The 16,999-nt window shown below is 39.8% G+C and overlaps 1 protein-coding gene across 3 annotated transcripts in view; it reads left to right on the plus strand.

Moving 5' to 3' along the window:
* Positions 1-16,999, plus strand: part of NKAIN2 (sodium/potassium transporting ATPase interacting 2) — a 561,621-nt gene that overhangs the window by 369,442 nt on the left and 175,180 nt on the right. The window contains exon 4 of one of the 3 annotated variants that reach the window (XM_075748025.1): positions 14,154-14,852. The exons of the other annotated variants lie outside the window; for them this stretch is intronic. Within the exon in view, the coding sequence (XP_075604140.1) occupies positions 14,154-14,390 (237 nt within the window). The 3' untranslated portion in view covers positions 14,391-14,852. Of the gene's footprint in view, positions 1-14,153; positions 14,853-16,999 lie in introns of those variants that run through there. 3 annotated transcript variants of the gene reach the window in all.

Genomic DNA, 16,999 nt, shown 5'->3' on the forward strand with positions numbered 1-16,999 from the left:
TCTAAATTGGAGAGACATGGATTCAATGGATGGACCACTTGGTGGATAAGGAATAGGCTGGATGGTCGCACTCAAAGAGTTGTGGTCAACGGCTCAATGTCCAAGTGGAGAGCAGTGACGAGTGGCGTTCCTCAGGGGTCGGTACGGGGACCGGCACTGTTCAACATCTTTGTCAACAACATGGACAGTGGGATCGAGGGCAGCCTCAGCAAGTTTGCCGACGACACCAAGCTGTGTGGTGTGGTCGACACGCTGGAGGGAAGGGATGCCATCCAGAGGGACCTTGACAGGCTGGAGAGGTGGGCCCGTGCGAACCGCATGAAGTTCAACAAGGCCAAGTGCAAGGTCCTGCACACGGGTCGGCGCAATCCCAAGCACAACTACAGGCTGGGTGGAGAATGGATTGAAAGCAGCCCCGAGGAGAAGGACTTGGGGGTATGGATTGATGAGAAGCTCAACATGAGCCAGCAGTGTGTGCCTGCAGCCCAGAAAGCCAACCATATCCTTGGTTGCATCAAAAGACGCATGACCAGCAGGTCGAGGGAGGTGATCCTGCCCCTCTACTCTGCTCTCGTGAGACCCCACCTGGAGTACTGCGTCCAGCTCTGGGGTCCCCAGTACAGGAGAGACATGGAGCTGTTGGAGAGAGTCCAGAGGAGGCCACGAAGCTGATCAGAGGGCTGGAGCACCTCTCCTATGAGGACAGGCTGAGAGAGTTGGGATTGTTCAGCCTGGAGAAAAGGCGGCTCCGGGGAGATCTAATTGTGGCTTACCAGTACCTGAAAGGGGCCTACAGGAAAGCTGGAGAGGGACTGTTTATGAGGGAGTGTAGTGACAGGACAAGGGGTAATGGGTTTAAGCTGAAGGAGGGTCTATTTAGATTAGATGTTAGAAAGAAATTCTTCCCTGTGAGGGTGGTGAGGCACTGGAACATGTTGCCCAGAGAGGTTGTGGCTGCCCCCTCCCTGGAAGTGTTCAAGGCCAGGTTGGATGGGGCTTTGTGCAACATGGTCTAGTGGAGGGTGTCCCTGCCCATGGCAGGGGGTTGGAACTAGATGATCTTTAAGGTCCCTTCCAACCCAAACCATTCTATGATTCTATGATTCTATAATATTAGTCCATAACCTTGAGAAGGTAATATGAGGTGTCTGCATTTTTGTTTTGTAATCATATTGCCTGCGTATTATAGTAATCATTGTGGTGAAAATAAACATCTCTAATATAGATTGCCTTATAGGTGAGTAATCCTTATTGTATCACTGCAGGTGATAGAGGCCACCTAAACTAAAAATGCTTCAAAGATGGCCAAGCCCAGATATTCAAATACAAACAGGTGGAAGATTTGTCTTTTAAAAAGGTCAGAAGTCAGCAAAGGTGCACTGCTTCTTCCTTCTGCTTGGAAGAGAAGTAATGATGGATTAAACACCAAAGGAACTGCTGTCATGGAATCCTCTCAAATGACAGTCTTGTCCAGTTTCTGAGCTACTCCCGGAAAAGGGAATACAGGTACCTGTAACTTGAGTAAAAAAGTAGGTTTCAAACATAATTCCCGTTCTTTGGGGGTTTAGGGTGTACTTTTTTCTCTTTTCCTTCTGGAATAGTAGAGCTTCTGAAGAAAGGGTGTTTTGAATTAGTTGCTTCTTTGGTCCACAATATATATCTGAAAAAAATACCTCTATATTTTTTCTTCTTTTTTTTTTTCTCAAAAAGGTAGAAAAGTAGTGGATTGCCAATAAATGAATATTTTTTTTACTATAAGCTGTAGTGACATGTTCTTTCAGCTTGGTTTGTACATATCTCTAATGTGCAGGAAAAGCAAATACTGCAAAATCCTGGTATTTTTAAGTATTAGTGAAATTTTGTATGGAGAGGAGATCTGGATTTATTGAAGAACATGCTTGCTGAACCACAAATAAGCTACTATAAAAGAAAAGGCTCTCTAAATGTTAATGCCATCATTCTTTTATACATTCCATAAACTTGAGGACTGTCAGGCTACAAGGCACCATGTAGGATTATTCAAGAGACAGTCTCTTGCCATAGAAAGATAAAGATATTTCAGCACAGGATTTGAAATAATAATGGGGAATCTTTTTTACTTGTCTGTGCTTGTTTGCTTTTTGTTTTTCGGAGATCTCTTTCATCTGTTAATAGCTTAACCATACACACAGGGCAACATAAATTAATTATCTTAATATTTCAGTTGCAAATTATATTATTTACTGCTCCAGTCCTGGAGCTAGAGGCTAGTTCTGAGTTACTTGACATTGTTGGCTATTATCTAACACTGCACCATTGGTCAAATTGCTTTAAAAACAAACAAGCAAGCTAAGCAAAACAAACAAACAACCCACAGGAAAAAGGCGGAAGATATTTTTTCTAGGAAGGATTTCTATTTAGACCATTAATTACCTCCTAAAATAAATCTTTAATGTCACCTTCATGATGTAGTGTTTACTATCCTTGACATTGGACATGCAAAACCAACAGGTTAATTTGAAGATTTTCATTTAGGATACTCTGCTCTTTGCACAGTATACTAGATACACAGAATCTGATTTTATCATGTAGCAGAAAATGAAATGCATTAGCATTGAGCGAACTACTTTGTTGATACTTATCTTGAAGAAGAGGACTTCAGACTGATGCCAGCATGTTTGGTAATTAATTGTGGTGGTCAAAACCCACGATGCTGTCAAAGGCTCTCAACTTCTATACAATGCTGGTGTGTTTTTATCCCCCACAGTGATAATGATTGGGTTGCTAGGAAACTTACTTGAGTTTAACAAAGAGTAATGTAGGCATCTCGTCTATGGAAATTATGTATGAGCCAAAAGCTGTGTTACTTAAGGAGCTACTCACCCTAAAATGCCTTTATTTTTGGTTTACAAGGAGTGGACAGGTTCACCTGTCTCTGCATAGAAATATTTTAATGTGTTCTGATTTGTTAGAGTGTATAAATGTACTTTAATCTAACTCCAAAGTTTAGACTTCCCTGAGACTTGATGGGATCATTTCATTACCAGGAGCACACAAGTGTTCAAACTGTATCAGTGAAAGAACCAAGGAACCCTACCTGTCTTGCCTCAGTCTATCTCTAACAAAATAATTCTGCAAATCTAACACCATCTAAGCAGAAATGGGGAAAGGGAGAGAGTTATTCTTTGGTTTTGTCCTTTAAGAGAGAGAGCCTCAGTTCTAATTCCCTTTGCCTTAGCCCTGAAGACTAGGCTGTCTTTTTTTGCTGTTTGGTGCTGTCCCTTCACCTCTGCAGTCTTCCCCCTACAGCTAAAGAAGAGGTAGCTCCAAAAATGTTCTTGTGCATTCCTCACCCTGAACTACAGTAATCCTCAAGATCGTTCAGACAACTCCAGGGGCAGGAGCCTTACCTAGACAATGGAGGCTCTTAGATGCTGCCCTCATGGCAGCACCACCCTTACACACAGTTTAGAAAATGTTTCTATTCAAGGATGAACCTATATGAAGGCAGTGAAGACACTGATATACCTCTCTTCTTACTCTACGGACATTTCCCACCAGGCCACAGCTTTACTCTGCTTCATTCCTGTTACCCACATCTTTAGACAGACACACTCAAGGTGATAATCTGACCTCGCAATTTTTTTGTAAAAAAAAAAATACATAGAAACATTCTGTGTCTTGGTTGAATGCTATTGGGTTTATCCTTTTTGAATTGTATTAAAATTTTCTGTGAGCTTTCTCTTCTCGGAGTAACCATGGCAGCATAATTACCTTACCTGCTATTTCCTTCTTTCCTCTGTTATCAATATTTTTTCTACGGGGTTGTAAGTATATATAAAAATAAAACCCCGCTTTAAAATAGCATTAGGATGCTTTGCTGACATTTCTACCCTACCAGTTTTATGATCACCGAGAGGAGATTTGCTTTTGGCAATGGGAGTGTGACAGCTATCAGTTGCACTGTGCAGGCCACTTTAGTATTGTTGAGATCATAGAAATAGCATCAAAAACTGATGTCTGATGCTCTTCAGTAGAACAATTTATTTCTATTTCTTGCTGTCAAAATAATAATGATATAAGTTTAAAATAACAAGTCAAAGAGAAAATGAAAACAGACCTTATGGGTTTCAGCCTATTTACCAGATTCCTCACAGTCAGCATCTGAAATCATAGACATTGAGGATATTGAATATGGGTTCCAAGTGTGCTGGCGAATATAATTTTTTAGTTTTAGTATCATTTCAGAGGGAAAATTATTTCTCTAAACTTCAGTCAAAAGTACTCACTTCACTTATCAAACTGATTTTCCTAGAGACTTTGGAAATGCCTCTCTGGAACTTGTATCACAAGCTTCTTTCTGTTTTAGGGTATGTTCTGGCATTAAACGTGTATTTTGGTCAGGAATAGCTCCTTACAGAAAAATTATTTATATAGCCAACAAGATTAATCTGAAACAGAATGGTAGGGAAGAAGTATCCCATTCCTCAGGCATCCCGGAAGAGGTAAAAATAAAATTTAGAGAGATTGTGATCTATATAAAAAACTTTCAGAAATTAAAACTATGAAAGTAATAAGAATAGCATTTTTATTGTTATGAAAGCAATTGCAGAAGTGAGATTTGATTAAGAAAATGAATGTAGTTCTCCTGACTATAAACAAAGAATCTGAAAAGATGAGAGAGAGGAGACTTGTGAAATATTGGGGGATTAAATCTGGTAAAATCAGAAAGGTCCTCTGAAAGATAAGCAGTTTATATCACACTACCTGTCTGTACATAATGTAGGTTACATTATTATTCAGATTTGATGGTGTAGGAATGTAACTGTACTAAAATTACAAGCAAAAATCAATATTGTAAATGTGATTATTGTTCACTGACTATCATAAAAATTAATTTGTGAATTTGTCCAGTTCTGCATGACTGAGTTTGAAAGACGGACAAAGAATCAAAGGATTCTTGTTTTGAAGAGATCTGAACTGAGAAACTCAGGTCCTTCTTGAGACTGAAAGAATTTCTGTTGAACTCAAAAAGCCTAGAAAATTGGTTTCTTCAGATTCTTCAAGATCAAATGTGCCACTGACTGAAATTTCATCTAGTGATGAGCAGAAAATTGATGAGTCTGATGATCCTGCAAAAGAGACATTTTTATTTCGTCGTCTTCATTGAAACATAGTCACAATATTAATTGATGTTTCTTCTCCAGAACTTTCAGCAACATTTAAACATCTGCTATATTCAGGTGTAGTTTTTATGCACTTCCAGCATCCAAAACACTGCAGAGATCAATCTGTGCTGTATGACATAAAAACAACTGAAAGGCAAAAGTTTCAACTTGATAAAAAAGTTAGTTTCCTTTTATATTAATAAAATTACTTCAATTGAACAAAATCAGCATTAAAAATAGTGAATGGAAGGCTTACATTCACAGGTTTGCTAACAAATTTGGTAAGCAGAAAAGAAAAAAAAGTAGTGATAAAGGAAGAATTAGGGCTCAGGTCTTGTGAAGCTTGTGACCATCTAAAACACGTATTGAGCAACAGAAGTACAAACTGTGACTTAATAATATTCAGTTCATCTGAGCGTGAGAGCATCATCAGACACATCACTGACTTAAAAATTCTTTAGTGTCCAGTGACTCTGGACATGTCCAGAACTGCCATCATTTGAGAATCCTGTTTTCCACCTAAAATCTATGATTTGTATGCCTGTATTCTCTAAAAGGGCCTAATCTCTAACCTAATATAAACTGAATTTTTGTGGCAGTCTTGTGGCTAGATTTCTCATATAGGAAGCAGGTCATCTGGATTCACTTCTTTCTTTCCCATAACAGCCTTCAAAACAAACACAAAAAAATTCTCCCAACTCCTAGAAAGATGCCTTAGTCAACAAGCTATGCAGAAATACTTAAGAGTAAAAATCTCTCCACCATTTTAAAGCAGAGACTCTGCAGTGAAGAGCTCAAGAGAGGGAGTGTATAGAGGAGGAACCATGAGTCTACAGCCCTGTGATCAACACATTCATTTTATGAGAAAAATATACTAGTTCTGTTCTGTTTGTGCATTTTGTGTTTCAGTGTCACTGGCTAAAATATTTAATAACATGTCTTAGAGAATAGATCCAAACTCCGATCTCTCCTTTCATGATGAGCATCTTATTGCTGTACTTCCTAAAGCCCTGTGGATTCGAATTCTTCCCTACAGTGATACAACTTCAGAAAGATAGCCTCAGTGTATCTCTAGCCTGAACAGCAAACAGCATAACACCTGCTGGTTTTTCTGGAAATGCAAAATTTAGGTTGGACTCCCTCTCACTTTTACATCCAGAGGGAGTCCAACCTAAGAGTCCAACCTAACCTCTGTCCTAACCTGACAGAGGGGCTTGGATACCAAACAGAAAGAAATACTTAACATAGGAGTGAATATAAGATTGATATACGGAGGGGTTTATATAAGGCCTTTTTTTACATGGCCTAACGTTTCTTGTTATCTTGTTCACTGTGTGAGATTTTTAGGTTACAGTGCTAGTACTTAGCCCAGTAAGTCCAAATTTCATTGGGGGTCAACATACTTAAAATTTAAATGCTCCAACTTGTAGTCACCTAAGTTGTTCATTAGAGCTATTACTACATAACTCAACAACTATAGTAGTGCCAGATGGTTAATCGGGCATGACGTCTGGTCTAAAAATCCATACTGTCATCCATACAGTTAAATTTTCTCATTAGTAAAATACCCCATGCAGAACTCTATGTCCAGGTTGCTAAGGATGCAGTTTGTAAACACAAGGGTTGCAAAACAAGCTAATTTGGCACTACCACTCCATTAGGCACAAGTGCAGCCCATTGGGAGAGATTTCCAGAGCAAAGCTGTCGGTGCTGAGGACCTGACTTGCACACTGTGGAGGGTTCAGGGTCAGATCCTGTGGATTTAATGCCTGCAGCAGTGAGAACTCATTGCAGGTTCCTAGAGTACATCAGGTTTATTTTGCCCAAAAGGGCTCCATGCAGGATTTCTGGGACTTCTCTGCTTGGTCTGAACCAAGCCACAAGTGAGGTGGTCTGTGGTCCTGTCCCAAACTGAAAAACCTGGAAAATTGGGGGACCAAACTCTAGAAGGATTCATAGACCTTGAGCTGGCTACATGAAACCATGTGGCTTTAGAAGTACCCTGGGCTGTCTGGTTACCCCTGCAGGCCAGGCAGCTCTGACACTGGCTATGACAGCAGCACTCACCTCTGCAGCAGCAGTTGCGCACCAGGCAGCACAACCCAGGCTGGATCAGCATCTACATTAGGCAAACCCTACCACCCCTTTGACAAGGCCTTTAATTCAGTATTAAGGCACCAGAATTTAGGCACCTTTTATACATAGGTGTCTTGTGTGCCGTGCTATGCAACTATGCTGTCAGTATTGTGAATGGACACACAACGCTGTGGAGCACACAATGGAGTCAGAGCAAGTCTTTTCATCCAAAAAGACTATCATCTGGTCATCTGAATCACTCGTTAGGCTCCATTGACTATCTCCATTGACTGCAGCAGAGCATTATAGGCCCATATCATCATTGAATCATAGAATCGTAGAGTGGTTTGGGTTGGAAAGCACCTTAAAGATCATCTAGTTCCAACTCCTCTGCCATGGACAAGAACACCCTTCACTGGATGGAATATATGGGAATGTAGATACTTTAATGTGAATGTAGATACTTATCACACAAGCAGACACCTACGTGAGACATGAAGTTAGGTATCTTAATCTTGCACTGGATTTGTTTCTTGAAATCAGAACTTGGCCGTGCTGAAGTTCCCAAAGAGCTTCATAAGCATCAGCAGAGTATTCTTGTTCAAATCATTCACATTAGGATTATTCAGATCAATACGAACCTTTATAAATGTTGAGCCTTTATGAAGGAGTAGATTTTGAAAGGGCAAATAACTTCAGCAAGAGAATGTCAGTGTCTCAAAATAGACTCAAAAAGCTGGTTTTCCTTCACAGTGAAACTAGATTAGTTAATGCTGTGTGTTATTTGCAGAATGGTGAGTTTTTCATTTACAACATGAATTTATTTTTTGTTTTGGAATAAATATGCTTATGGAGTAAATTTAGGGCTTTCAGTTCTACAGGATTTCAGTAAGATAGTAATTTTTAGAAGTGATCCATTTGCAGGGAGATCTTGCAGCCAATGAAAAATTCTCCCTCTGTTTGGCTGCCGTTATTCATTCCTCCCTTGCAGAAGAGCAGTAATTCATTTCTCCATGTGCAGAGGGACAGATTGTTCCTCTTCACATGCAACAGACACAGACAGTGCCTCACAGCTGAGGGTCTGGGGTCATCTCACTATACTTAAATCACTTCTGTTAGCTTTACAGCTCTTGTTTTACTCTGTCTGCATCCTTTTACTTCCTTCTTCTACATCAGTCATCCTGGAAAGTGGAGGACAAGATCTCCCTGCTTTAGAGGCAAAAGTTCCTCTGTAAGAGGCAAAGAAACGTTTTAGAGCTATAGATGGGAAAGGGGGGGGAAAGGCTGGAATATGGTAAGCAGGGACATCTGTGTTTTAAGAATGAACTTAACCATTGGGGAATCGAACTTCAACATGTTATTATTGGAAGGTTAACTGCAGAATGAAGATATTTCTTAAAATGTAGCTGATATGGAAGTGTAGCATTTGAAGAGAAAAACTGTTTCAGAAACAGAAAAAGGAAATGCTTTGGAGGAGGTGAAGGTGATAAGGAGGGTAAAATGCTGAAAGTTTTTTGGAAAGGAGGTTGATGAGTCAAAATACAGATGGTGGTATCTGAACAGGATAAAATCAAATCCACACCACCCTTAAATCTTCTTGAGCAGAAATGCATCAGTAACAGGCAGTAACATTCATAAAGGGTGGGCCTTATACTCATGGGAGAGGGGAGCAAGAAGACAATGCAGTTTTGTGTGTGTGTATGCATGTGTCTGTATTTGAGATTTTTTTTATAAGGCTAAGAGTACCTTTTCTTTCTTCTCCAAGTTTGTCCTTTATATTTGGGAAAAGAATTAAAAAAAAAAAAAAAAAAAAAGCTTTCAGTAATTAAAAACCCTAACAATCTGTGAAGGATAAATTTTACCTGAACTACTACCTTAACACTTGAAGAAAGGCTGAATGTCTTTGTAAAGCTTTTGTTGTTCTGAAGCCTTGATATAGTGGTCTGATACTCAGAAATCCCTTGTAATTTCTATGGAAAATCTGTATTGCTAGAATTAGAAGCACTTATTGCAGTACCATCATGTTGTTTGCATTTTTAACTCAAAGAGTGATCTTGTAAGTGAAAAGTGGACTCATTATTTTTTCTCTGCTTTTTTTTATATATTATGCAAACCATAACCTATGGCAGATCACTGCACAGGATGTAGAGAGAAAGGACCTTCCCTGTTGTCTGTTCCTGACAATCCAGACTTTGATTTCTAACAAATTGAGAACTAGAAATATTCATTTGAGATAACTTTATCTTAAAATTATTTTCAGAACTAAGTTAAAAGAAATTTAGTATTGAGATTATAGCTGAGCAATTTGGTTTTTCTCATTGATTCATATAAATTTGTTGAAAACTGCAATTTCATGGTCCAAACATATTCACAGTTGGGTCAAAATTAGCAAATGCTTTTCACCAAGAAAGAGGAAAATGTCATTTTGTAATAACAATGTTTAGGTAATTTTTTTCACTTTTATCTTTGAAAAAGAAAAGAAAAAAGAGGTTTTTTCTGTAAGCAATTCTAGAGTATCTTTTCAGAAGTTTTAATCAATCTTTCAATATAAAATGAATGCTTTTCATTTAAATTATATTTAAAATTATAATAATAATTAGGGTTAGTTAATTTCATTTTTGGTGACAAAAACTGAAGAATTTTTAGTATAAGATGAACCGTATTCGCACACTTTGTTGATGTTATTGTTTGGCCACTCACTGGAAAAGTATTTTTCAATTTATTTTTGCAACCGAAATCCATGTATAAAATGCACGTCTTTATTTTTATTATTTCTGTGATGAAATGATAGCGTGGCTTCACTGAAAAAAATAATTCTTTTTCAGGGTGCAATTACTTCAAGGTATCATTTTTGCACTTTGCATATGTAATAGGACTGACTAATACCATTCCTTGCTTTCAAACACTTCAGCTGTGCTTGACATGGAGAAAATGTTATTCATTACATGGCTGCTAACACAGTTTCTGTTCATTGACCCCAATTATACAAGCTATCACTGCTCAGGCTTAAGGAAGCACTTAGGTGCACACTTGAGTTCCATTAATGGGACACATTGAAATGGGGAAAGGCAGACACAGGCTTGAGTGCTTTGCTGAATAGGGGCCATCTTAGGCACTAGCCCTGGCGGCATTAACGTCTCATGGTACAAGAGTAATCTCATTGATTCCAGCAGGGCAGTTCACACAAATAAAAGGTCAAAATCAAGCACACATCTGAATATTGGAAGAATCAGAAGCTTAATGTCTGCCTGTGTAGTTAACTGCAGATAACTGCAAGCTAGCCTCGTCCACAACGCAAACTGGCCACATACATACACACACCAGCTCAAATCCTGTGACTGTTGTGACAAGTCTGGGAGGATGCTGTTAGACTATTTCTTGAGCAGCCTCTGTGTCTGCTACTTTGGGCCATTGTACACCACGGCACAACAGCAGTGTGCATCACGGCTTCGGTTCTGGAATATCAGAGGGGGAGAAGCCCTGGCAACAGAGCTGTCCATGCCTCTGTGTTAAGCAGCTATATCTCAGTCACAGTCTATGAAGAAAACAGAGTGGCTAAAAACATCATTCACAACTGCACAGTTCACATAGAGCTGTTGGAGGTAGGATGTTGGAAACATCTCCCCAGCTCTCACATTGGACAGCATTTCCCCAGAAAGGGATTCCTCATGAACCGCTCACTGATATTAGGGGCCAGGGCCAGCTGAGTGCTTTCTCATGTGCACACAGCACACAGTTTTCAGATGGGCAAGGAATTTGTAGGGAGACAGTATTTGTAATTCTTCACTAAACCATAAGCCAAATTTACAGTTTGTCATTCACTTTGCTTTGATTATTCTATGTTCTTATTGCTGCAGTGGTTTTTACTTTCACATGACAGTCTGTGGAATTTAACACAACATCAAACTCCTGTCATTTTTGACAGACTCACCCATCCTTGTAGATAGGATTACGCAAAACAGCCTTTCTCTCTTTTATGTCACTATGAACACAATGCACTGAAGCTTCAGGTGCAGAATGTGGTTCTAAAAATATAACCTGCCAACAAGAAAACAAATGTATAAATTGCCTTTGGCCAGCCATCATATTTAATTGTTTTCCTAAACTGCATTACCTCCTAGGCACATGCTGCAACACTCTTGTATCAGAACAGATAATACAGCATCATGATTTTTTGGCGGAAGAAAGGGATTTTAATGAAAATGCCACATTTAATAAGAAAACTCAATAAAACTCAGTCTTGGTTGTTCCAGCTGAGATATTAATGTCTTGTACTTCTTTCTAGAATTCAATAACTGAGAGGGAAAAAGGTAGAGATGGGGAGTTAAAAAATACTTGGCTGTGCTAAGCATATAAGGTCACTGGAAATGTTGGTGGAACTGATCTAACAGCACTTGCTCTTTAAAGATTTTTTGCACTATTTTTAAGTTGGCTAGAAGGGAACTCCTCATCCGGCTAAAGGCTAAAAATGATAGCACAGTTTTACTGCAAGGCAGAAGCTGTATCACATGAAGAACAAGAAAATTCTGAAACAATTTGGAGTGCAACGTCTTTGTACTACCGCCACCTTGTACACAGGGAAAATGATTGAATGCAACTGCTCTTCAAAGTCATGGACTGGAATTGGGGAAGATCGGATATTCAGATATTGAGAGAAGCAGGTTTTGCTTTCACTAGCTGTATTCTGCTTTAAGATGCTTTATTTGACGTAAAAAGCCCTGTATAGAGACCTGATAACCAGAGACCTGTTCTGCGAGTCATGTGCTTAATGCAACAAACGTGAGCGGACCCATTTACTTTCATGAGACACTCCTGTGAATAAAAGAATGAGTGCTTTTAGACCACAGGAGATGAAGTCCATTATAGTCATATACAGTTGTGATCAATACAGATATTTCTATTACAGACACTGGTGTGAATTAGGAGAGCTTCTACTGAGGAGGAATTTGAGAGGAACTGATTCCTTTTCACTACTTGCCCCTCGGTCCACAATTGCTGAAGTAAAATGGCTGCATATGCCGCAAATCTCCACACATCAGAAAGAAACTGTGGGCAGCAGCTGGAAGGTATTTTGATATAAATTTTAGAATGTAGGGCTTCCTAAATTTCCCTCTTTTCCCACCAAAATCATCCTACTTTTGACATCTGAATTTTTTTAAATGACAGTTTCACAATACTTGAGAAGTCCAATGTTCTGCTTATTCTTTTTTTTTTTTTTTTTCCCTTTTAATTCTCTTGCTGGGATATATTTTAATATTTAAATGAATAAAAGAAAAAAGAATTAAAAAAAAAGAAAGAAAAAATTTGAAACTGAGTAAATCCTTTCATCCCAATGTTTTTTTCTTTTTGAGCAAGAGACAAAATTTACAACACTACTATTTTTCATATATCACTTTGTTTACAAAAATGTGTCAGTTTAAAAAGAACGAGTCTGAACATCTTACAGTGGCCAGTTTTACACTTTCAAAAGGAAAATCTCCAGGTTTTTCTTTTGAAATAATTTTTCATATTATACCCTTCAATTTTAAAAGTAAAAATTAAACAAACAATATAAAACAATATAAAAAGTATTTATAAAAAGTATATTTTAAGTTATTTTATAATCCAAAGTAATGTGTTTCTTCTAACCTGGGCAAGAAAAAGCTTTTAAAAAACAACATAATAGCAAGTAAAAAAAAAAAAAATTCACTGGGAATGTTGGTTTCTAATTCAAGGCTGAACATTAAACATCACAGTTTATTCAAGCTAAACTGTACAGAATTTAGGTAAATGCCCAATGGACCATGCTTCATTCATTTTAAAACGTCAGCTGCTGGAAAAGGATGTTTGGGTAATGATGATAGTCCTTATCTTTTACAAATAGTGTAATAATTACAGCATTTTCCCAGTTGATGTAAAATCTGAGTTATAGGTCTTGACATCACATTTCAGTTTCAAATCCTAATCTGCTGCTTTCATGGAAAATTTCTCTAGTAAGTAAGTGGGGCACAGAACAGCTGGGGAAAAAAAAGGGAAAACCAAAGCTGGGCCGCAGTACAGCAAAGTATCCAAGATTTATGAGGCCAAAAAGAGAACACAAAAGCATCTAACTATTTAGTCAAAAGGTTGGTTTACTCCCCTTGAGGGGGAAGACCCAGTTCAAGCTTTTGTCCCCAAGCTGGTTTATGTATAATTCACTAGAGAATTATTGCATGGAAAACAAAAATAAGATAGTAAATTAGGGTAGTAAATTAAGATAGTAAGATAACCTACTTTGAAACAAAAAAATATTATTTCCAGTATTTATTTTTTTTTTAAAGGAAGAGAGAATATTTGACTGTTCACTAGATTGGTATAGCAGGATGGCATGACGTCAATGTTGATGTTGCTCTTGATCTCCACTCATACTGTATTTCAAAGATAGTTATCCTTTGGATAAGCACACTTTGGGTGTTATCTATAAGGTACATAAGTAGAAAAAGTTTGAATGACGGAATCACAGAATAACTCAGTTTGGAAGGGACCTCTGGAGGTCATCTAGTCCACTCTCCCTGTTCAGAGTAGGATCAGCTATAGCAGATTGCCCAGGACCATGTCTAGATGGGGTTTGAATACCTCCAAGAGTGGAAACTCTACAAACTCTCTCGGCAGCCTATGCCAGTGCTCAGTCTGCTTCTCAGTAAAAAGTGTTTCTTGATGTTCAGAGGGAACCTCCTGTGTTTCAACTTGTGCCCATTGCCTCTGGTCCTGTAGCTGGGCACCAGTGAAAAAAGCCTGCCTCCATCCTCTTTGCACCTTCACTTCAGGTATTTGTGCACAGTGATAAGTCTCCCCTGACCCTTCTATTCTCCAGGCTGACCAGTCCCAGCTCTCTCAGTCTCTCCTCATAGTATAGATGTTCCAATCCCTTCATCATCGTAGTGGAAGTATGTCCATGTCTGTCTTGTGCAGGGGAGCCCAAAACTGGACCCAGCACTCTGGGGGTGGCTCCACCAGTGCCGAGTAGATGGGAGGGATCACCTTCCTCAACCTGCTGGCAGCGCTCTGCCTGATGCAGCCCAGGATACCATTGGCCGCCTTTGCCACGAGAGTGCATTGATGGAAGGACCTAGGGTTCTTTTCTGCAAAGATGCCTTCCACATGTTCATCCTCCATCCTGTACTGGTGCTTCGGGTTCTTCTTCTCTGAGTGCAGGACTTTGTTTTTCCCCTTGTTGAACTTCATCAGATTTCTGTTCATCTTTTTTCTTAACCATGTATACAAAATGTAATTATCCTCAAATTACAGCACTTAATCTTATGTGTTTGCAGCTTTCCATGTGTTTGAAGTAACATGTCCTCAGGTAGCAGTGAACCCTTGCTGCAAAGCAATAACTGATGTTTATATTCTTATTCAGACCTCAGTTGTCTCAAAATAGAGCCACTGAAAGGTTTTGAGCTTTTCAAGTACAGTACAGTGTTATGGATGTCTCCTGTTGACTGATTTAGAAATCATATAAGCAGAGAATATCTGCTTCTTTTTTTCATTTAACTGTCTGTTGTATCAAACACAATAAATAAATTGACTTGTCTGTAGCAGTGAAAATCAAGAATCAAACTGGAGTTCTTGTAATGATGACAAGCAGAGCAGTTGTTCAAGCAGAAATGCTCCCCTGCCCCTATTGAATTGTTTGTACCTAAGTAGCGCTGTCACCCTCCTCGGGATTTCATATTCCAATGCAAGTAGTGATTCAGCTATGGTAGCTTCATCAAGCCTATCTTGACATCAGTCTAATGTTAGGAGCTCCAATAAATATATTTCAAAAACAGATGTAAGATTCCTCATCTTGTTTTTCCCAACATCTAGGCCAGTGTCCAAAGCGTATGCACACGCATCTTGTTAATGTTGCACATGAGAGGCATGCTTGAAATTTGGGTGAAAAGACACCAATTGCAAGAAAGAAAGAGGTTTGGAGGAAGAGACAGGATACCAGTCTGTGTGTGCAGGGCTAGAATTCTTCCTGTAATTCTACCATTTTTTAAAAAACTCTTATAAATAAAGAAATAATTCAGACTTATAAAGCACAAGCCCTGTAATGTAATTAGGTAGTGCACAATGCATGAAACAAACTAGAACGGATCCATCTATTAGCACTCAGAGCAAGGAAGAGAGGGTGATTAATAGCAAAAGAAAGCAACATATTGGAACAGAGCAGTAGGAAGCATGGAAAGACTCAGACTATCTATAATCCTTACTTCCAGGAAAACAAAGCAACCTTGCATAAACAGGAAAGTGGTGGTAACAAGAATTAAATATGCATTTGTAGCCCATTTGGGGGATAAGGGTACAAAAATGAGAATATGAAGATAAAGTTAATTACTACCTCTTTTAAAGGACATATCAGGAAGTCAGTGAGACAGTGTGGCTAGACATAACTTTCTAAATATCAAACAGCTGGCAAACACTTGATTGCTGCCACACAGGAGAGAATAGACTGCATATGACCTGTCTTTTAGGGAAAATTGATCTGCGTCCGACATCGAGTGCACAGTCTAAACGTAAATCACTCCATATTCCCTCCATAGTGAATAGAATCATAGAATCATAGAATGGTTTGGGTTGGAAGGGAGCTTAAAGATCATCTAGTTCCAACCCCCTGCCATGGGCAGGGACACCCTCCACTAGACCATGTTGCACAAAGCCCCATCCAACCTGGCCTTGAACACTTCCAGGGAGGGGGCAGCCACAACCTCTCTGGGCAACATGTTCCAGTGCCTCACCACCCTCACAGGGAAGAATTTCTTTCTAACAGCCAATCTAAATCGACCCTCCTTCAGCTTAAACCCATTACCCCTTGTCCTGTCACTACACTCCCTGATAAACAGTCCCTCTCCAGCTTTCCTGTAGGCCCCTTTCAGGTACTGGAAGGCTGCAATTAGATCTCCCTGGAGCTGCCTTTTCTCCAGGCTGAACAACCCCAACTCTCTCAATCTCTCCTGATGCAGCCCAGGACACGGTTGGCTTTCTGGGCTGCAAGCGCACACTGCCGGCTCATGTTGAGCTTCTCATCAGTCAATACCCCCAAGTCCTTCGCAGGGCTGCTTTCAATCCATTCCTCGCCCAGCCTATAGTCGTGGTTGGGATTGCGCCGACCCGTGTGCAGGACCTTGCACTTGGCCTTGTTGAACTTCATGCGGTTTGCATGGGCCCACCTCTCCAGCCTGTCAAGGTCCCTCTGGATGGCATCCCTTCCCTCCAGCGTGTCGACCACACCACACAGCTTGGTGTCATTGCCAAACCTGCTGAGGGTGCCCTCGGTCCCACTGTCTGTGTCACCGACAAAGATGTTGAACAGTGCCGGTCCCAGTACCAACCCCTGAGGAACGCCATTCATCACCGTTGTCCACTTGGACATTGAGCCGTTGACCACAACTCTTTGAGTGCGACCATCCAGCTAATTCCTCATCCACCAAGTGGTCCACCCATCGAATCCATGTCTCTCCAATTTAGACACAAGGATGGTGTGTGGGACAGTGTCAAATGCCTTGCACAAGTCCAGGTAGATGACATCAGTTGCCCTTCCCTTGTCCACCAACGCTGTAACCCCATCACAGAAGGCCACCAAATTTGTCAGGCACGATTTGCCCTTAGTGAAGCTGTGTTGGCTGTCACCAGTCATCTCCTTATTTTCCATGTGCCTGAGCACAGTCTCCAGGAAGGTCTGCTCCATAATCTTGCCAGGCACAGAGGGGAGACTGACTGGCCTGTAGTTCCCTGGGTCTTCCTTTTTTCCCTTCTTAAAAATGGGGGTTATGTTC

The sequence above is a fragment of the Balearica regulorum genome, chromosome 3 (genome assembly GCF_011004875.1).
Source record: "Balearica regulorum gibbericeps isolate bBalReg1 chromosome 3, bBalReg1.pri, whole genome shotgun sequence".
Lineage (NCBI taxonomy): Eukaryota > Metazoa > Chordata > Aves > Gruiformes > Gruidae > Balearica > Balearica regulorum.